General features: G+C 37.8%; 1 protein-coding gene across 1 annotated transcript in view; it reads left to right on the top strand.

Moving 5' to 3' along the window:
- Positions 1-578: 578 nt before the first annotated feature.
- LOC121387576 (voltage-dependent L-type calcium channel subunit beta-1-like) overlaps positions 579-24,325 on the top strand; it is a 69,518-nt gene continuing 45,771 nt past the window's right edge. Inside the window, exons 1-2 of the mRNA XM_041518735.1 lie at positions 579-873; positions 10,354-10,437. Of these exons, the coding sequence (XP_041374669.1) occupies positions 811-873; positions 10,354-10,437 (147 nt within the window). The 5' untranslated portion in view covers positions 579-810. The remainder of the gene's footprint in view (positions 874-10,353; positions 10,438-24,325) is intronic.

Raw genomic sequence — 24,325 nt, 5'->3', positions numbered from 1 at the left:
TGATTAAATAGGCCTGTATGCCTTTCCATATCTACACACAAACGACCTTTCGTATATATAGATATATATATATATATTAGTCTTTTAACATTGGTAGGCCTACATTTGAGGGAGACCCTCAAGAGGGTAGATCCAACGACCGTTGGCAGCTCAGTCGTACACGCTATCGGATTACATGAATGTACATGTATTTGTTGTGAACGCATCTTTAGCCCACGCACCGGCGCCGTGCCAGCGCCATATGGCTCGAGTAAGTGCATCTGGGTGCATGCATTGCCATCAGTGATGACATTCAACTAACCAATCACGATGCGCGTAACATCCAACAGTTGTCTCCATCTCTTCTTTACGCCATTTGAAACCCGAAAGGGCGTTATGGAATTGCTTCCAGTTTGGTAAATTGGCCATATCTATAAACATAACAACATAATTGTTTTTAAGACCGCGGTTACTATTTTCTTTTTCTAAACTAACAACGAGCTATAGTTAGAGATTGCCCAGCACGTGGAATGGAGTAAATTCCACCAAATACCATTAGTGCATAATTCCCCTTTCGTTCCACGGATGGAATGGGCAAACGGAACCCAGATTGTGAATTGCTGATGATCGGAACCTAGGTTGACAAGATATTTCAACGAGTGCATATTTACGTTTGAGCATTGTGTTTTCCTTTTTCTTTCTCCTCGTTGGATAAAAGACCTACGATCTGATGTGAACTCAACAGCGGCTATTACGAGTGGCGCGATTCTCAATTTCTATGGCGGTGCTTACGCTTAGAATTCGTGTTCGCAGTTTCCGGAACAGCCAAGAATGGCGCGACAATCTTCCCGTTTCCGAGAACGTGTAGGACCAGACATGCCTCCTGTCATGCAGGTAACGTAGCCCGTTCGCCGGTGTGCATCTTCGCTCGTCAAGCGAGGAGGTCCTGTAATAGGTATATAGCTGTTACGACGGAGGGGAAGATTGGGTTAAGTCGGAAGTAAAAAGTCGGAAGAAATAATGTGATGCATAGATCTGACAGTTGTAAACATTTATGGCACTCTCAGACATTTTTGCATAGATCTGGCAGTTGTTAGTATTATTATGTCATTGGCAGGCATTTTTATGTCACTGCCATATATTTTTGCATATATCTGAGAGGTTTTAAACATTATGGCACTAACAGACATTTTTGCACACATATGAGTCTGACATTATAAGCATTGTGACCGGTGTTGTGGTTAGACCATCGGTCTACATGCTGGTAGGTACTGGGTTCGGATCCCAGTTGAGGCATGGGATTTTTAAATCCAGATACCAACTCCAAACCCTGAGTGAATGCTCCACAAGGCTCAATGGGTAGGTGTAAACCACTTGCACTGACCAGTGATCCATAACTGGTTCAACAAAGGCCTTGGTTTGTGCTATCCTGCCTGTGGGAAGTGCAAATAAAAGATCCCTTGCTGCCTGTCATAAAAGAGTAGCCTATGTGGCAACAGTGGGTTTCTTCTAAAAAACAGTGTCAGAATGACCATATGTTTGACGTCCAGTAGCCAATGATAAGATAAAAAATCAATGTGCTCTAGTGGTGTCATTAAATAAAACAAACGTTGTAACTTTATAAGCATTGTTATGTCATTGCCGGGTATTTTTGCATCTAGATCTGACAAGTCTGAACCTTAAGGTACTGCCAGGCATTTTTGCATTGACCTGACAGTTCGGAAGGACTTTAATCTGGCACTGTTACTAACCCTAATTCTATTTATTATAAATATTTATAACAACGTTTATATGTGACTGTGCCAAAGGAAAGTCCTTCCGACAGTTCTAAACATTAATTTGTCAGTGCCAGGCATTTTTGCATGTAACTGACAGTTCTAAACATGTATGGCACTGCCAGGCATTTTTGCATAGATCTGACAAACTTTTGTAACAATTAAGTGACTGGTAGACATTTTTTCATATATCTGACATTATAAACATTGTCATGTCACTGCCAGGCCTTTTTATCATGTATCTGACATTATAAACATTGTCATTTCACTGCCAGGCATTTTTTCATATGTTATAGACATTGTCATGTCACTGCCAGGCATTTTTTTCATATATCTGACATTATAAACATTGTCATGTCACTGCCAGGCATTTTTGCATCTATAGATATTAGATCTGACAGGTCTAAACCTTAGGCGTATCCCGACCGACCCTGATTTGAACCTGCCGACCCTAAAACTTTTTTTGTATATATCCCAAATTGGTTTTTTTAATATAACAATGATTTCCACGAATACATTCCAAAACTATCACAAGCACTAATTTGGTGTTATTTAGGGGATAACCCTACTGTGTTTTCCGATTTGCGGACGTATATCGGTGATTTTACTGTCGCAAATTTAGTTTCATTGGCGACCTTAGCCACGAAATGTTTTCTTCTAACAATTGATTGATGGAGTTACTTCCCTTCAAATTGAAGTTTGGTAACTTTCGTGAGATATCGGGCGAAGAGTCGGAAAATTGTTTTCACAAATATATGCAATCTTTTCTGATTTACTCTACATCTAGCGTAGCGAGGTGTTCCGATTAATAATAATAATAATAACTATATTTAATTATTTACTCCAGCGACAAACTGGCCTTGTAGAAATTTAGTGACCTTCTGATAAACTAGGGGAGGGAATGTACCGATACTGATGGAGTTTACTGCCAAATCAAATGATTAAATATGTCAGTAAGATCTCGATGCGTTTCGTTATTTTTTGTAAGTGGTCACTGGGAACTTCGCGGGTTTCCGCTAAAAACAGTGTCAGAATAACCATGTGTTTGACGTCCAATAGCCGATGATATTAAAGATAAAAATCAGTGTGCTCTAGTGGCGTCGTTAAATAAAACAAACTTTACTTTTCAACATTCGTTTGAGCATCCTGAGCATTTGTACTGCATTTCTATTTATTGGACCAATTGATTGCTTCAAACTAAGTGTGTACTTTAATACTGGATGTATACAGAATAAAACTAACATTGGAAATGATAAAATTAGTAAGTCTACCATTTCTTAGATACACTAGGAAAGATAATATTCATAAAATTTTTTTTTTTAATGTTATTGTTGGACAGATAAATATAGAACCCTTCTTGTCAGTTTTCATTAAAAGAAATTGTTATAACTTATTTACTGGTTTCTATCCAATTAAGGTTCAACCAAGTCTGTCCTGGACCAGTACAGAAGTTACGTGTTAGCACGAGAGTAAACCTTCTGCCTATTATTAAACAGCAAGGGTCTTTTGTATGTACTCTCCCACAGATAGGTTAGCACCATGTTGCCCTCAAAATCAAAATGCCTTGCCTTATATAAATTTATAAGTTGCCCATGTAAAAAGAAGCCTTTAAACACACCTATGTGGATAGTACTACATATATCCTTTTTTTAAATTAAGTTATGAAATACATATAGAAAATAAAATGGCCATACGGTTTTTGTCCTTTTGAAAATTGTATAATGGAAAAAAAAGCCCTTATATTTGAAACTGCACATAGAATATGCCCCCAAAACGTCACTTTACCATGCCTTACTTCATTTCTAGGGAAAACACTGTGATGAATGGTATTGTTGGTTTGCATAATGCATTTCTATACATGCAGAGGTTATTTTGGATACCGGTAGTCAACACTTTTATTTAATATCCATAAATAAAATTATTTTCCAAAATAAAATGTTTTTCCTACCTACCTACCCTATATTTTTCCAACATTTTTGCTTAGATCTGACAGTTATAAACATTATGTTACTGGCAGGCATTTTTGCATAGATCTGACAGTCTAAAAATTAATTTGTCAGTGCCAGGGTATTTTTGCTTACAGATCTGACAGAGCTCTCAAAACATTGTTGAACATTATGTCACTGCAAGGCATACATATTTTGCATATATTATATATCTGACAGGTCTAAACATTACTGTCACTGGCAGGACATCCTAAACATTATTATGTCACTGGCAGGACATCCTAAACATTATTATGTCACTGGCAGGACATCCTAAACATTATTATGTCACTGGCAGGACATCCTAAACATTATTATGTCACTGGCAGGACATCCTAAACATTATTATGTCACTGGCAGGACATCTTAAACATTATGTCACTGGCAGGACATCTTAAACATTATGTCACTGGCAGGACATTCTAAACATTATGTCACTGGCAGGACATTCTAAACATTATTATGTCACTGGCAGGACATCTTAAACATTATCTCACTGGCAGGACATTCTAAACATTATTATGTCACTGGCAGGACATCTTAAACATTATGTCACTGGCAGGACATTCTAAACATTATGTCACTGGCAGGACATTCTAAACATTATTATGTCACTGGCAGGACATTCTAAACATTATTATGTCACTGGCAGGACATTCTAAACATTATGTCACTGGCAGGACATCTTAAACATTATCTCACTGGCAGGACATTCTAAACATTATGTCACAGGCAGGACATTCTAAATATTATGTCACTGGCAGGACATTCTAAACATTATTATGTCACTGGCAGGACATTCTAAACATTATTATGTCACTGGCAGGACATTCTAAACATTATTATGTCACTGGCAGGACATCCTAAACATTATTATGTCAAGGTTGACTGTTACATACATAGATATTAACGCACTGGCACAGGGGATAATTAATCCTTTCTAGCCTAACATATTGTCCCATGCTGTTGCTTGGAGTCGAACCTGTGGCACCGAATCTCCCGCAAATTGCGAGACTAACCATGATGCACTCTGAGCTATTGAGGCATCCATAAAAAGGATGGATGTATGTATGTATGTATGTATATATGTATTGCACTATTTGATCGGATAAAGGAATGAAGGAAATCTTTTATTTAATGACACATTCAACACATTTAATTAAATTATGGTTATATAGCGTTGGACCTTTAGACTACTGGATTAATTTTTGACAAAAACAATGTTGAGTGGTTACAAGTTTATAATTTTTACTCACATATGTTCACTTAAATGTTTTATAAATACATTAAATAAAGTGCATATTTGAATCGGTAAGTATTATTTTCATGTATTTTTCAAATTTTTATGTTATTTTAGATCAAAATTAGGCTAAAAATCTAAAAAGTCGCGTTTACTTACGGGCATTTGTGTCCAATATTTATGTCCATTATTTCCAATAACAGTGGCTTCCTGACCAGATTAAAAAAAAACGAACTACGATTCATATCCCAATATATGGTGTTTTCGTTGTTGGTAAAACGATTAAATTTATTATCAAAGTAGCTGTCACAACAAGCTATTGATCCCTGAAAATGACTGACTTGCTGCCATTGTTGTCAAGCGAAAACCACTTTTTGAACTCAAAATTTCAAGCATTTTACAGTGAAAAATCTCATTTTAAAGATACAGGAAGCTAAGTTGTCTCTTGTTTCTTGTTACTAAATTGTTTCCGGTGAGTGTTGTGTGCAAAACGGCGGGGAAATATGAATTGGAGAATGCACTGTATACAGTGTACAGTATGTCAGCTGGCGTGACGTCGGGCGAGATATCTCGCCTGCAGTAGTCAGAAGGTTAAGGACCACACAGATATTGAGAGACAAAACCTGTTGTCGCCACTTCATGGACTACTCTTTTTGCTTAGCAGCAAGGGATCTTTTATATGTACACAATCCCACAGACAGGTTAGTAAATACTATGGCCTTTGTTTCACCAGTTGTAGAGCACTGGCTGGAATGTGAAATAGCCCAATGGTTGATCTGATAATTGCTTGGTGTCCTTTTTGTATGTTACACCCCCTCCTCCATAGAAAAAATATGCAGCTGTTTCTTCAATTAATGTTTTAGGAAATAATGATTTTGAGGTGCCCACTCCCAATATGTTTTTTTTTTCTTTTTTCTTTTTTTTCTTCTCCAAAGTAATATTGTATGTACCTTGTGTATGTATTGCATTGTAATAATTATTTACCCCCCCCCCCCTTTTTTTCTCTATACAGTTGTACAGTGTTTTACTAAGTACAAAAATGTACTTGGTTCATGTCATGTCATAGGGTTTTAGTGCACATTCAGAACAAGCTGTTGTAGCGCACGCCTGTCGTGGGCACAAGAGCCGGCCTAGGCCGGCTCCTCCGTCCATGACAGGAAAGGTTCATTTACATACATTGAGGTACATGTATGAGTTAGTGAAATTCAAGCAGAATGGCTAGAGCTAGATAATTACCAGATAAATTTAAAAAAGGAAATATTGCTTCCATTCGACAAAATTAATTCCCAGCCTTGACCTGTATCGTCAGTCAGGGCTCACATTGGAAAACGTTTCAGTTAAGCCAATTTTCAGAGACGTTGACTTATTTTGAGGGCTTCTAGATTATGGTAGTAGCCCCACTCCCATGGCTAGTGATATTCAATGTTGGGCTAGTAAATAACTAATATTGCCATGCCCAATGGCTAGTGAAAAAAAAGTTGTCAAATGCCGCATTTAAGTATATTTTGTAAATATGAATATCCTGCCCCATATGGCCAGCTGTTATGTTGTTTTTTTGTTTTTTTTTTTTTTAAACATACATATAGCAGGCCAAAAGAAATATGGACTGCTGAAAATAAGTCAGAACAGGGTGAGTGAAGGGTTTTGGACAGTGTGTGGAAAATTGGAAGCTCTTGAGTTTATTTTAGAGCATTATAAAATTAAAATATATACTGATGGAAAGAAATAAAGGATCACACAGAGAGCAACGAGAAATAATGACTGCATTAAAAATCAATTGATATTGTCAGAAATTGTCTGGGAACATACAGGCAGCGCATTCAACACTACAGACATTCAATCTCACATTACAACTTGGTATGAAATGCAAACATTACTATGCTAGTAGTGAATTAAATTTGGTCTACAATTTGATGTGTTCCCTTATTTCTTTCCATCAGTATAATAAAATCACATGCTCAACCTCAGCTGAATACACAATGTATAACGAGTTGAATACACTGTATAACGAGCTGAATACACAATGTATAACTAGCTGAATATGCAATGTATAACGAGCTGAATACACGATGTATAACAAGCTAAATACACATTGTGCAACAAGCTAAATACACAATGTATAACACGTTGAATACACAATGTATGACAAGCTAAATACACAATGTATAACACACTGAATACGCAATTGATAACAAGCTAAATACGCAATGTATAACACGCTGAATACAATGGATAACACGCTGAATACGCAATGGATGACACACTGAATAAGCAATGGATAACATGCTGAATAAGCAATGGATAACATGCTGAATACGCAATGTATAACACGCTGAATATGCAATGGATAACACACTGAATACGCAATGGATAACACGCTGAATACGCAATGGATAACAAGCCGAATACACAATGGATAACGCACTGAATACACAATGGATAACACACTGAATACACAATGTACAACAAGCTAAATACAAAATGTACAACAAGCTAAATACAAGCTAATGTAGCAGGACTCTTAACATAACAATTTTATCACTCACTGCAATTAAAAAAAAAAAACGACGGCAATTTGGAGTATGCCGATGCCAATTGTTTTAAACTGACTTTTGCAGCAAATTAACTTGACTGAAAGGTTATTTTTATGTATGTACATGTATTCAAATTTCTTCAATTTATGTCAATAAAAAAAGAATTTATTATGAATGGAATCATGGACTACTAGCATAAGCTAACATCTAACGGAACCTGGTGTTTCCGAGACGAAGTTGCCCATGTTTACGGTGAATATGACATGAAAATTGTTCTATGGATGACATTAAATTGTATACAGTGTTCTAGCTGGGTGAAAAAAGAAAGAAAAAAGGAACGTTAGTTTACCGTATATCGTTGTGTGTTGGTCGACTTTGTGGAAATACCTATCCCTTATTTTGTTCCTTGGTATCTGGTACTGAAAAGTTGGTACATGTTACAGATGTGCAAGCTGCTATATATTTTGTGCACTGTTAGTTAAAATGTAGTTCAGTTAAAACAGATTGTCGATCTGACATTCATGGGTATTCGTTTTGTTATACTGATCAAAGTTTGAATATTATTATTTTAATAAATTTATATTTTAAGATATCTGAAGAAAAAAAAAACTTGTTAAGTGATCACCTACTGTACAATAACATGTTTCTGTTCTTTTTATTTCCATCTTCATCGAGTGAATCGATTGCATTAATATTGCCAGCTGATAAAAAGTTTTGTTTTTGTAAAGGCGGTGTATATAATTATTATTTGGCACCCAAGATAAATGATTTTAATAATGAACACTACCACTTTTTTAAAAATGTTTCTAATGTTTTATAAGGAATTGCCGAATAAACAAATGACAGTAAGTAAAAATCATCAGTTACGACCAATTAAATCTGCAATTGAGGTTAAAATATTAGACACAAAAGACAGAATGGCCGTTCTGATCACGTGACAAATTTTTTTTAGTTGGAAATTGGCGAAACAATAAAAATAAACCGTTTTCATTGCTAAAATAAAATATAGCTGTTATTGTGTGTATCAAACATACAAATGAATACTGGTATGGGACATAACAGAGGCTGTTAAAAAATTACAGAAGCTACTGAAGTATTTCATCAGTTGCGCTTTCGTACACAATGCAGCTTGTTTCCTTTGATGTCCAGTATGCAGACTGATCGATGTTTTTCAGTGTGAAAGAAGTTTGCATTTTGAAATGGCGGAGCTGGGTGCTGTAAGTTATAACAGGATGCTAAAAAATAAAGAAGGGCGCAGAAAAACAAATGGGAGATGATCATACATACATCTGTCTCTTGAAAAAATGGGGGGGGGGGGGGACATGGCCCAGTGGTATATCGTTCGCTTGATGCAATGTCGGTGTGGGATCGATTCCCGTCGGTGAATGCTATTTCTTGCTCCAACCAGTGCACCACGACTGGTATATCAAAGGCCGTGGTATGTGTTATCCTTTCTGTGGGATGGTGCATATAAAAGATCCCTTTCTGCTAATCGAAAAGAGTAGTACATGAAGTGGCGACAGCTGGTTTCCTGTCTCAATATCTGTGTGGTCATTAACCATATGTCCGATGCCATATAACCCTAGATAAAATGTGTTAAGTGCGTCATTAAATAAAACATTTCCGTGAAAAATGGCCTGTGATTTACTAGGACACATTGAGTTATTAATCATATGCTATTGGATGTCAAACATTTGTTAATTCTGACATATAGTCTTAGAGAGGAATCCCACTACATTTATTCATTAGTAGCAAGGGATATTTTATATGCACTTTGCCACGGACAGGAAAGCACATACCACGATCTTTATCCAGTTGTAGTGCACTGGTTGGAATGAGAAAAAACCAATCAGGTAAATGGATCTACAGAGGTGGTTCGATCCTGCGATCCGCTCAACCGACTGAGATAAATCGTGCCTCCTTGAGCCCTGCAAGGACTACATGTTGTAGCCACCACCAGCCTTGATGGCGTCATGGTTAAGCCATCGGACATGAGGCTGGTAGGGACTGGGTTCGCAGCCTGGTACAGGCTCCCACCCAGAGTGAGTTTTAACGACTCAATGGGTAGGTGTAAGGCCACTACACCCTTTTCTCTCTCACTAACCAACTAACAGCAACCCCACAGTCCTGGACAAACAGCCCAGAGAGCCGACATGTGTGCCCAGGATAGTGTGCTTCAACCTTAATTGGATATAGTAATGAATGAATGTACCAACTTTGTATAAAAATTATCAGTTGGCTAACTTGGCAATGGACAGGGTGAGTCCTAGCCGGTCCATCCCCACTATCCTGAGTTTTTTTCATTAATTTTACTTAGTCTTGATGTTTTCTCATTCCAGTCAGTTCACCACAACTGGTATACCAAAGTCTGTGCAGGGTTTCTGCTAGAGGGTAAAATGGGTATGGCGCCACACCCAAATTTAATTTTTTTAAGTTAACATTTTGACAAAATTAATGACTTTATCATTATTGTGTGATTTTCTTAAACCTAACCCTAAATGTAACCCATTTTCTTTGTGGAAGAGGCCCCCCATAGCCCCTGTTGACTGTGGTTGCATTCAATTCCATAGCGCTATACCCAAAAATTTCTTTCTAGCAGAAACACTGCTGTGGGATAGTGCACATATATAAAAGACCCCTTGCTACTAATGGAAATATGTAGCGGGTTTCCTCTCTAAGACTGTATGTCAAAAATTACCAAATGTTTGACATGCAGCAGCTGATGATTAATAAATCAGAGTGCTCTAGTGGTGTCTTTAAACAAAACAAACTTCTTTTTTTTTAGTTTAGTTTTGATGTAGGCACAAAATTTTAATTGTTTTCATAATTTTTGTTTTTAGCAGGGTAAAGGATCGAAGCGAAAAGGAAAATTCAAAAGATCAGATGGCAGTTTCTCGGATAGTTCCAACAGCTTTATTAGACAGGTAGATGCTTTTTCAACATTTATAAATAAGGGGCCATCCATGAAGTACATGTATAACACAAAATGTATAATTGTTACCTACCTCCTCCCCTATGTACACCTTTTGTACATTTGATCAGTTAATTAAACCCAACCCCTATGTACACCTTTTGTACATTTGATCAGTTAATTAAACCCAACCCCTATGTACACCTTTTGTACGTTTGATCAGTTAATTAAACCCAACCCCTATGTACACCGTTTGTACGTTTGATCAGTTAATTAAACCCAACCCCTATGTACACCTTTTGTACGTTTGATCAGTTAATTAAACCCAACCCCTATGTACACCTTTTGTACGTTTGATCAGTTAATTAAACCCAACCCCTATGTACACCGTTTGTACGTTTGATCAGTTAATTAAACCCAACCCCTATGTACACCTTTTGTACGTTTGATCATTCAATTAAAGGGACAGACCCTTGTTTCAGCCCATGAAAATGCACACTAAGTTTAGTTAATCTACAGACCTGTAACACATTTGGATAAAAAAAAAAATGACGCACTCGACACATTTTATTTACGGTTATATGGCGTCGGACATATGGTTATGGACCACACAGATTTTGAGAGGAAACCCGCTGTCGCCACTACATGGGCTACTCTTTCCGATCAAATTTTTTTAAACGAATGGTAGTTTCCAAACATAAACCAGGCAATGCATTCCAGGCTTCCACGTTTCATTTTCTCATAAAGAATTGCATCGATGTTAGCACACACTTTAGCAATTGCAAGCAATTATAGTCATTCTGTGTTTAAGCAGTGCCCACTAAATAAATTTACTTCCGCATTTCGTTTTTTTGTAGGAAATTGCACCTATGTTTGTGCGCAATTGCAAAGCAGTTTCGGCAATCCGCATTTAAGCCGCACCCACTAGATAAATTTACTTCCGGATTTCGTTTTTCCTACCGATGTTTGCGTGCACCGAGACAATTTCAGAACGTCTGCATTTTAGCAGCGCCAACTTATAGATGTGGTAACCTATAGGTTACCAGACTATAGTTTGTGGTAACCTGTAAATGGGTTATTAGACACAGTGCTTATTTCGATGCCTAGTTAACCCATTTAATTGTTGCATAACCCATCTTATCATATATTTTCTAGCATATCCAGTGTAATCAAAGTATGATATTTATCAGATCACATACTTTCAGAATTTGATAACTTTGCAAAGTAGATGTAAATTAATCGAGGTCACGGCACTACGTTTATTGACATTTAAGCCAGCGTTCTACGGTGACACTCCATAATTGATGTGTGCATTCATAGTCATCAAATAAAAACATTTCAACAGCAACTTTACACAGAAAGCTGTCCAGCGTTTAAAAAACAAAAAAATGTTGAGCACTAGTTTATTTTGATGTAAGGACATCCAAAATGATATTCGAATTTGACGTCATTTCCATTCAAAAAGACACTGCGTCACCTATTCTTATGTCATTTGAATATCTAGTAATGGCAGACTGGAATTAAAGTTGCTTGTACAGTTTATTAAGCTTGAGATTATATGATAAAGTGATTATTACCCTCGTGTGTGTCGGTATCATCAATGTTATATATTAGGAATCAAAATAATTTTCTATTCCTAATATATGATATTGACGATACCTAAAACTACTTTGGTAATAACCTCTACATATCCAAGTAAATGGTGCTCCAAATTCTGCGCGAAAAAAAAAAAGGAAGAAAGGAAATGTTTTATTTAATGATGCACTCAAGACATTTCATTTATGGTTATATGGCATCGGACATATTGTTAAGGACCACACAGATATTGAGAGTGGAAACCTGTTGTCACCACTTCATGGGCTACTCTTTTCTATTAGCAGCAAGCGATCTTTTATATGCACCATCCCACAGACAGGATAGTACCATACCACGGCCTTTGTAACACGAGTTGTGGAGCACTGGCTGGAACGAGAAATAGCCCATTGGGTCCACCGACGGGGATTGATCCTAGACCGACCACGCATCAAGATAACGCTTTACCACTGGGCTACGTCCCGCCCCCAGAAATATGGCCAAAAAATAGGTTACGCAAAATTAGATTTGTGCAAAACGATCGTTCTTGCAATCATAACCGGAAGTCAGTTCATGTGAGTTTTACTTAAAGGTAACTGATTGTTCGGGTTACGTGAATATATACTCGTAAACCGATGTGTTAGGTCTGCCTCATCCTAAAACACTTGAACTATGATTCTGTGCTACATTGATGGTTCAAATGTATTTAAAAACATAAACAGATTTTCACTTTCATTACTGATATATGGTACTTTCAATGTTAGAATGTAATTGTTCACCACGTAACCGATTGGAGGTTCTCATGATTTTAAAGTTTCATAACCGACACACGAACAGAACAATGGTTCTTGTGAAATATTGTGTCCTGATAGTACATATCACCGTCTTTGGTGCACTGGTGGGGAAATAGCCCAGTGGGTCTACAGATGGGATCGATCCCACACTGACCACACATCAGGCGAGTGTTTTACCACTGGGCTACGTCCTGCCCCGTTACAAGGGGGAAGAAAGGAATGTTTTATTTAACGATGCACTCAACACATTTTATTTACGGTTGTATGGCGTCAGACATATGGTTAAGAACCACACAGATATTGAGAGAGGAAACCTGCTGTCGTCACTTCATGGGCTACTCTTTTCGATTAGCAGCAAGGGATCTTTTATATGCACCATCCCAAAGACAGGGTAGTACATACCACAGCCTTTGTTACACCAGTTGTGGAGCACTGGCTGGAATGAGTAATAGCCCAATGGGTCCACCGACGGGGATTGATCCTAGACCGATCGCGCATCAAGACAACGCTTTACCACTGGGCTACGTCCTGCCCCTTCCTTATAAGGTGGAATTCAGACAGGTATTGCCACACCCACCCACACTTTACATAACAGTCTGTCTGACCCTGCATAAGGTGGAATTCAGACGGGTATTGCCACACCCACCCACACTTTACATAACAGTCTGTCTGACCCTGCATACGGTGGAATTCAGACGGGTATTGCCACACCCACCCACACTTTACATAACAGTCTGTCTGACCCTGCATAAGGTGGAATTCAGACGGGTATTGCCACACCCACCCACACTTTACATAACAGTCTGTCTGACCCTGCATAAGGTGGAATTCAGACGGGTATTGCCACACCCACCCACACTTTACATAACAGTCTGTCTGACCCTGCATAAGGTGGAATTCAGACGGGTATTGCCACACCCACCCACACTTTACATAACAGTCTGTCTGACCCTGCATACGGTGGAATTCAGACGGGTATTGCCACACCCACCCACACTTTACATAACAGTCTGTCTGACCCTGCATAAGGTGGAATTCAGACGGGTATTGCCACACCCACCCACACTTGACATAACAGTCTGTCTGACCCTGCATACGGTGGAATTCAGACGGGTATTGCCACACCCACCCACACTTTACATAACAGTCTGTCTGACCCTGCATACGGTGAAATTCAGACGGGTATTGCCACACCCACCCACACTTTACATAACAGTCGGTCTGACCCTGCATACGGTGGAATTCAGACGGGTATTGCCACACCCACCCACACTTTACATAACAGTCTGTCTGACCCTGCATACGGTGAATATGTCTGACCCTGCATACGGTGGAATTCAGACGGGTATTGCCACACCCACCCACACTTTACATAACAGTCTGTCTGACCCTGCATACGGTGGAATTCAGATGGGTATTGCCACACCCACCCACACTTTACATAACAGTCTGTCTACCCTGCATACGGTGGAATTCAGACAGGTATTGCCACACCCACCCACACTTTACATAACAGTCTGTCTGACCCTGCATACGGTGGAATTCAGACGGGTATTGCCACACCCACCCACACTTTACATAACAGTCTGTCTGACCCTGCATAAGGTGGAATTCAGACGGGTATTGCCACACCCACCCACACTTTACATAACAGTCTGTCTACCCTGCATACGGTGGAATTCAGACAGGTATTGCCACACCCACCCACACTTTACATAACAGTCTGTCTGACCCTGCATGCTGCCAGGCAGTGGTTACAAAAGGTTGATTAATTGTGTGGTTAGCCTTCACACATCCAGTCGTAATTATTTGCCTTGACTCCAGTGGCCTAATTTAGTAATTACTGTGGAATGGCCGCTATTGTTCAGGAAGTAATTTAGTGTTGGCCGTACTGGTAAACTCTTATGCTGCTGATATTTAAGCGAGAGCTAATTATGACTGTCAGTGATAAAATGTTAGCAATATTAAAATTTAATGAAATCCAAATAAGTGACATATCAATGACATAAAACTTTAACACTATCAGCATTATCAAACATTTAAAAAAATGATTTTAATTTTTTAATGCTCATGCTGTACAGTTTGTATGTTTGATTGGCGTAAGTAAAAGAATTCTTTAGATATATTTAGGCATTTTGCAGCTTACAGACAATTGAAATTGAAGTAATATATATATGCTAACTAACTACATTTTTATTCCAAATTTTGCCTTCCTCCGACTTGAATCCTCTCTTCCTCCATTGTTAGTCGGAGGAATAATGTTTTTTAATTTTGTTGAATTTTTTTTTAAACTGCTGTTGGCAGGCTCAAAACAGACGTAGATAGAGCTGGGCGGTATACCGTATATATACTGTTCATTATCGGTATCATGTCATTACCGATTTACCGTACCAAGCAAATTTCAAAATACCGAAATTTTTGTATTGAAATTTTTTATCTGTCATTTAGTAAAGCACTAACAATATATATCTGATGAACTCAAAATAGCTTAAAAGAAGAGAAAGATGAATGCCTTGTGTGTGGAATTTAATTTTATTTAGATGAAATTGGTGGATGAGCCTTAACACAAGCATGTATTTAAAGCTGAGTATACCGAAAATACAACTCAGTATCGGTATTATTATTGTATCAATACCGAATACTGTACCGATACCGAGGTAAATCACCACCAAAATACCGATACCGAACCTGAAATTTCAATACTGCCCAACTGTAGACGTAGGTGATCATTTAAATTTTGCCTGCAGCAAAACATGAACTATTTCATTCAGTATCATGTCGCAATTTGCAACGCAAATTTTAGAGATATGGATCACTGGTCGGTGCAAGTGGTTTACACCTATCCATTGAGCCTTGCGGAGCACTCACTCAAGGTTTGGAGTCGGTATCTGGATTAAAAATCCCATGCCTCGACTAGGATCCAAACCCAGTACCTACCAGCCTGTAGACCGATGACCTAACCACGACGCCACTGATGCCGGTCAAAGCCTGTTTATGTCTTGCACATAATTGTGTAACTACATACATGTGCTATGCTTACACCTGTGTTTAAGAAAAACAGGCTGCGTAAAATTCGGCCCTTCTTCTTTAGAAGAACCAAATTAGTGCATTCATCAGTAGTGGTATGCACTGGGATACATACAACGGAACCTTCTGTTACCTGATAATATTCATTCTTTAGTTTTATCCAGTCTGCAGGAATTTGGCTGTGGTATTTGATTTCACTTTGTTATTGACGTGTGTACCTGGGAAGCTGCTCCAGCAAATATTCCTGTTAGTGAGAAACTCACACACTTCTAGTTGTATGATATTACATGATCATTACTAACAGCCTGGCACCCTACCAACACCGTGGAATGTAGCTGTACCAAGGTACGCAGTTTACACATACCGTAAAACATCTAAATAATGCAGAGATGAAGTTTTAAAAGTTTTACCACTGGGCTACGTCCCACCCCCTTTACTTGTATGATATTACATGATCATTACTAACAGTCTGGCATCCTGCCAACACCATGGAATGTAGCTGTACCAAGGTACACATTTTACACATACCGTAAAACATCTAAATAATGCAGAGCATACTGATTTATTAATCATCCGCTATTTGAGAAAAAAAAAGAAAGAAATGTTTTATTTAACGACATACTCAACACATTTTATTTACGGTTATATGGCGTCAGACATATGGTTACGGACCACACAGATTCTAAGAGGAAACCCGCTGTCGCCACTACATGGGCTACTCTTCCGATTAGCAGCAAGGGATCTTTTATTTGCGCTTCCCACAGGCAGGATAGCACAAACCATGGCCTTTGTTGAACCAATTATGGATCACTGGTCGGTGCAAGTGGTTTACACCTACCCATTGAGCCTTGCGGAGCACTCACTCAGGGTTTGGAGTCGGTATCTGGATTAAAAATCCCATGTCTCGACTGGGATCCGAACCCAGTACCTACCAGCCTGTAGACCGATGGCCTGCCACAACACCATCGAGGCCGGTCATCCGCTATTGGATGTCAAACATTTGGTAATTTTTGACAGTCTTAGAGAGGGATCATATATATGCACCATCCCACATACAAGACAGCACATATCATGCCCTTTGATATACCAGTCGTGGTGTATTGGCTGGAATGTAAAGTAGCTCAATGGGCCACTGACAAGGATCGATCCCAGACTGATGGCTCATCAAGCAACCGGTTTACCACTGGTCTAGTTGAATGATATTACATGATTATTACTAACAGTCTTGACACCCTATCAACATTATGGAATGTAGCTGTACCAAGGTATGCAGTTTACACGTACCGTAAAGTATCTAAATAATGCAGAGATGAATTTTAAATTTTTCACCACTGGCCTACGTCCCCTGCCCCCTCTAGTGGACTCATTCATGATTAAAAATTATGTCATGAATGCAGTTATGAGAACAATCTTCTCTTTTTTCACCAATGTGAAAAAACCCCAACCCTACCCCTACCTCCAATTTCCGCAAAACCTCACGAAGAAACAACACCCACCTCCAAAAAATACCCCCCCCCCCCACCACCACCACCACCACCTCCAAACCCCCACAAAAATGCCCACCAAATAGTCCTTTCAAAAAAAAAAAGCCTAAAGCAACCCAGCAACAAAAAACAAAACAACAGCAAATTCTTTTCATTTTATTGCTCCCCGTAAAAGTACAAGTTTGACTGACGGGGATCGATCCTAAACCGACTGCACATCACGAAAGCACTAGCCACTTTACCACTGGGCTATGTCGCTGTCGCTGCCCCCCAAAAGCGTTGTGTATGAAATGTTTTCAATTTCAAAAGTGGACCAGGATGACTGGTGCTAATTGCCCCCATCCCGGCTCCCAAGAGCATTGTGAATGAAATTTAGAAATTGTCCCTGCTAACATGGTTTTTAATGAATAAAACTGGATATTAATGACATTTTCTTGAATATTAATGTGTGTACACCATGTGTTTCTGCTATTCCTAATGTTTATAGTTGCTAAAACAAAATTTCTGTTTGTTATATGTAAACTATATTGAAGGCAATTATTTTTGGTTCTAGATAGTTTGAGCTGCTAATTAGAATTTTTGTGTCTGATGTTGACCACTTTTGAAATATGCGATGATGATGGTGCTACTAAATTCACCTCCCACCCCCCCAAGAGTGTTGTGAAAGAAATAATGGTGGTGCAGAATTACTCCACCCCAACCACCAGCCCCACCCACACTGCCAGCCCCACCCCAACTGCCAGCCCCACCCACACCGCCAGCCCCACCTGCACCGCCAGTCCCACCAGCCCCACACCAACCACCCACACCACCAGCCCCACCCCAACCACCAGCTCCACCTGCACCACTAGCCCCACCCCAACCTCCAGCCCCACCCACACCATCAGCCCCATGAAATGTTTTCTGTTTCAGAAGAGGCTCATGAAGATGGTGGTGCTAAATTCACCCCACAGACTCCCACCCCCACTCCCACCCACCAAGTGTTGTGAATTAAATATTTTCTACTTCAGAAGAAGCCCATGAAGATGGTGCTAAATTCGATATCCTCCCTATGTGCGGAGAGATCGGTATTCACATGTTCATTAGCTTGGGATGTAATTGCCTTTTTTCTCTCCTGCCTCAAGATCCTCTATTTTTAGCCGCAGCCATTTCCCCAGCTTTGTTACTAGATTTGCGATGCTTAAGTTGATAATATCTTTAAGAGGAATGCGTAGTTACAAGCGGTGCTCCTGTATTACGTATATTACTGGGGCACTGTAGGGTTTTAAATAAGTCGTATACACTGCTTTTCTGATGTTTTCTGGAGGCATTTCATTCTTAATTCCTGGAGCATTGAAGGGTTTTAAATAAGTCATATATACTGCTTTTCTGATGTTTTCTGAAGGCATTTCATTCTTAATTCTGGTCCATTGTAGGGTTTTAAGTAAGTCATATACACTGCTTTTCTGATGTTTTCTGAAGGCATTTCATTCTTAATTCTGGTCCATTGTAGGGTTTTAAGTAAGTCATATACACTGCTTTTCTGATGTTTTCTGAAGGCATTTCATTCTTAATTCTGGTCCATTGTAGGGTTTTAAGTAAGTCGTATACACTGCTTTTCTGATGTTTTTCTGAAGGCATTTCATTCTTAATTCCTGGAGCATTGAAGGGTTTTAAATAAGTCATATACACTGCTTTTCTGATGTTTTCTGAAGGCATTTCATTCTTAATTCCTGGAGCATTGAAGGGTTTTAAATAAGTCATATATACTGCTTTTCTGATGTTTTCTGAAGGCATTTCATTCTTAATTCCTGGAGCATTGTAATGTTTTAAATAAGTCATATACACTATTTTTGGAAGGCATTTCATTCTTAATTCCTGGGGCATTGTAGGGTTTTAAATAAGTCAGATACACTGTTTTTGGAAGGTATTTCATTCTTAAATTCCTGGGGCAATGAAGTTTTAAGCCGGTCATATACACTATTTTTGTGTATGTATTTTTGGAGGTACTTTATACTTACATAACTCAACAATGCATGGTTTTAAATAAGTCATGTGTGTATAAACTGTTTTTGTGTATGTTTTTGGAAGACATTTTATACTAACATTCCTGGAGTATTGTAAGGTTTTAATTAAACGCGCTTTCTCACAGATGATTGACCTAATTATTGACCCAACAAGGTATTATATGACAATATATACATTTGATTTGTACCTAAAAGTACTTTATTGAACCATCTACATAACCACCATATCACACTTATTATTGATATTTTATAAAAATAATTGAATTATAGGTACGGTCCATAATTCTAAGAAAAATAGCGGCTATTTGGAGAGCAGAGGTGTGACGTGTTATTTTGAGTCACGCGACGGGCATTCCCTGAATAACCACAGTGCCAAAACGATTTACCAAGCTCATGTAATGAGAACGCTTGACCGTCCTCTGCGACGTAGGGTAAATAGAAGAAAAAAAAAAAATTTGACAATTAGTTATTAAAAAATAATAAAAACATGTACTGAATGATAATAAGCTTATACATTAATTTATTTTAGTAACAGAAGCATGTTAAACGTCGACAATCCTAACTAGTTAGGCCTTTGCATCTATAGGTAAATTTATCATTAATCATACGCGAAAAACTCTAAACATCTGGATCACAAACACCGTCATTTTCCACCTTGTCAGATTCATTATTATACAAAATATGCCATAACAGCTGACCTGGGATAGGAATTGTTACATATTTAAAGAATACTCTGAACTAGACAGTGTTTATATACGATGTGACTATATATACGAAGGCTATAGCCTCCGGTAACGAGTGCTGGCTATATTCACAGCAAAAATGTATATAGGCGGTAAATATGTACATGTATTTGATTGATCCATATTACCAAACCATCTGGAACAGGAGGAATACATACTAAGTACTGTACGAACAGTGCATTTTCTGAACAGGGGAGGGGGTGGGGGAGTATATGAATTTAGCGGACCCTTTTGTGTACGTTTTCCATAGATATATGAATAGTGTCATATTGTTCCTACAGTACTAACAAAACATTATTTAATGATGATGATGATGATGATACAAAAAATTATTTAATGATGATGATGATGAATAAATAAATAAATAAATAAAAATAACAGTTACAAATTATCAGTGGCTGAGGTAGATTAACTGAAAGAGTAACTACGGACAGTACACAAACTAACAACAGGGTTTGAACTTAATAATTTTTCACTGATTGCAATTTTCAGCCTGCTTACGTAAATTTTGTAAAAAAGTTAATTTTACCGTAAATAAATATGACTAAAAGGTTATTTTGCTGTATTTAGTCACATTTCAAATGCTCAAAATTGCAAGGGACAATAAAACTCAAAATACTTTTTTTTCATAGGCTACTACTAAAGTTGAGACCACTTGCGGGTCCCCCTCTAAAGTTATGTAATGTTTTTTAACAACCGCAACCACCCACCCCACCCCACCGCGATGTGATTTTACCAACATTGTAATACATGTAATAATAATAATAATAATAATAATACACAATTATTATTCCTATTACTATTATTATTACTACTACTACTACTTATTAGTATTATTATTATTATTATTACTATTAGCCTACTACTACTTTTTGGGGGTGGAGGGGCGGTGTTTTATCTGGAGGAGTGTTGGCTATAAAAATGCAAGATTAACGTGCATGCACACACGCACAAACGGCAGGCTGAACTTGTCCCTGCACGTAGAACTGGATTCAACTGGGTTAAGTAATAATTAGCAAACCTTTGGACGACAAAACATGGAACAGTACACTGTTTTTTTATGCTATATATTAAAACCGAAATACCACTTTGCGAACCAGTCAAAATAATTTGCACACGCGCATAATAATAATAATAATAATAATATGGTGAGTTCATGTTCCGACTGTTTATTATTTATTTCAGCGTATTCGCGGTTATTTTTGTCATAAAATATTTTTTATTATTTGCCATATATATATCCGGCCCTCATTTGCCAAGTCTCTATACACAGCGATTGTTTATATAAAATCCAAAAATACATTATACGGTTGTCGTATATATAGCCTTATCACTACGAGTCTGTTTTTCCGTATTTTTCATGTGTCATCACAAGAAGAGTTCCAAATTTTAAAAAAGAAACTTGTGGAATTCCCTCGATCGTAGGTCAATTAAAATATTTTGGATCATACAATAACTAGGTTTGGTATTCCAAATGAATGTAAGTTTCATTTATAATGCATATTTGGAGAAACAAGGCTCACTAAATCTGTGATTGAACTCCTTTAAGTCATGTACAGTCAGAATTGTGTTAAGTAGCCACCAAAGAGTATCAAAACGTGGCTTATTACGACAGGTGACTGCCTACTACATGGTCAATTTGTACTATATTAACAAACTTTCTGCCAGAAAATAATTAGAATTTGAAGGTACATAATTCAACTAAAACAGATCGTAAGTGTCCCTACTATATAGTGTGTTCCACGGGGAACACCTTTTCTTCATACTATAAAATTTACTACTAGTTAATTAGAGCTGATTGTTTTCTAAATTGCACACAAAAATGGTATATTTTTGTTATTTCCAAAACACTTTTACTTGTTTTCCTTACGTCAAACCAAACTAAAATTATTTACAAAAAAGGACGGACTATAGGTGGTTATGGGTTTGAAATATTTTGGAATTGGACAAGTGTTGCATTCCATTTTTTTTTCAGAAAGAAATTTTTTGAGTATAGCGCTATGGAATTGAATAGTTGTTCAAAGCAACTACAGTCGACAGTGGGTAAGGGCAGTGGGCCTCCATCAGAAAGAAAATGGATTAGATTTAGGGTTAGGGTTAAGAAAATTATATGGTAATAATAAGAGAAATTAATTTTGTCAAAAGGTTAACTTAAAAAATAATAATTGCAAAACAATTTGGGTATGGTGCCATACTGGTTTTGAGATGAGTCTTGGACAGAATTGATCATCATCATTGATGGACTTCAACTTTGGCCTCATTCCAACCAGGATTTATTAACATGACAGACCCTAGTAGTTTTTAAACACTACAGCATATGTTTTAAAAATTAAAGGCGTTTTGGAAAAAAATTTGTTAGAAGTACTTACTTACATTTTATTTTTTAGAATATTAATTTCCGTAGGTTCTGGTCATCCCGGATTTTGCAATACCCTAAAATGCATTTTTTATAATTCTAAACACAAACATTCATCTGAGAAGTAATGGTTATTAACAAGTTCTAGTTATTTTTAGATGGTATTTCCCTGTTTAACTCTTATCCACCCAGCTTTACAACCAGAACACGTCATCACTGACCCAAGTTTCCAACTTGAAATATTTAATTTTAAACCTACATTTTTCAAACTCAAATTGTACAAAAAACAAACTATTGTGACACTATTTTAGTGTGTCATAGTTTAGAGGATATATTAGTGAGTCTAATTAACAAATTAAAGGGACACGCCCTAGTTACGGCTAGTTGTTAACCATTACGGCGTTGTTTTTCGCTATTAAACCCATTTTTTTTCACAAATAAAATTGCACTTTACTTACATTTTATTATTTAGAATACACATTTCCATTCACCTGAAGTGCTTTTTGGTAATCCTGGTAATCCTGATGTTTGTAAAACCACGAAATGCATTTTTTGTATTTCTTAAAATGCCGCGCGCACTTGAGAAAAAAACGTTAAGCAAGCGAGGTCCAATCTATTTTTAGAGGGAATCTTCCTGTGTAAACGTCACAGACGTTGGTATACCACGTGACCGTTATCATTTTGGTTCGGTTTGTTTTCTCGTGCACAGTTCGCGCAATCAACATCCGATTTGTTGTCGTTTGCTTGTTCATTTGTGAGATATTTCTTCACAGTTCGTGAACATTTTCAGTAACAATAAAGTTCAGACAAGTAAGTGTCTCAATACAAAACGTTACAAACCCTTTAAAACCAATAATTTGGCTAAGTCTTATGATATCTGAAGAGGAGATACAACCAGGACAGAACAGTTGGAACATGTCCAGGAGAGGTGAAAGGAACGCACCCCAAGTCTGTGAAATTTGTCGTGACGTAGGCATTGTTGTGCTTCGAGCGACATCTACCGGTGACATCAGAATACTAACTTTCAAAATTACTTCAAGCAATTGGGACATGGTATTTATCGATATAAAACCTGCTTTTTCACCCCGTTTGATAAAAACGTGATCTAAGTGTGTTACAGGTTTGTAGATTAACCAAATTATAATTTATTTTCGCTGGACAGAACTAAGGTGTGCGGCTTTAAGATTTACAGAAGAATTTAATTAATATTTTTTCAATATATTTTTTTAAACCCTACAATCACGATCCATAACGTCATTGTTTATGACGCTTTCACAAAATTTATTCTCATTTTCAATTGATATCCAATAGCGGGTGATTGATACTGGATGTCAATCATGTGGTCACTGTGACAGTCTTCAGAGTACAACACGCTATATATTTACTACTAGCTGCTACAGTTTCTCACACACAGGACAACACCTCAGCACATTTTAAAATTACGGCTGTTTGGTGTCGTTTGGTGCGGGATGTAGCCCAGTGGTAAAGCACCCGCTCGATGCGTCGTCGGTCTGGGATTGATTCCCATCGGTGGGCCTATTGGGTTATTTCTCGTTCCAGCCAATTGCACCACGACTGGTATATCAAATGCTGTGGTATTGATTACCCTGTCTGTGGGATGGTGCATATAAAAGATCCCTTGCTGCTAAATGAAAAGAGTAGCCCATGAAGTGGCTACAGCGGGTTTCTTCTCTCAATATCTATGTGGTCCTTAACCATATGTCTGACACCATATAACCATAAATAAAATGTGTTGAGTGTGTCGTTAAATAAAGCATTTCTTTCTTTCTTTTTTTCTTTCATTTGTTGCAACGCTCTGTGTAAATAGTGCCAGTGAAAATCGGCCGCCATAGCATTTAAGCAGCAAGGGGTCTTCTCTATGCATTTTCCCTCAGACAGGACAGCACATACCAGGACCT

Source organism: Gigantopelta aegis, chromosome 13 (assembly GCF_016097555.1).
Source record: "Gigantopelta aegis isolate Gae_Host chromosome 13, Gae_host_genome, whole genome shotgun sequence".
Lineage (NCBI taxonomy): Eukaryota > Metazoa > Mollusca > Gastropoda > Neomphalida > Peltospiridae > Gigantopelta > Gigantopelta aegis.
This window is presented reverse-complemented; position numbering and strand designations above follow the sequence as displayed.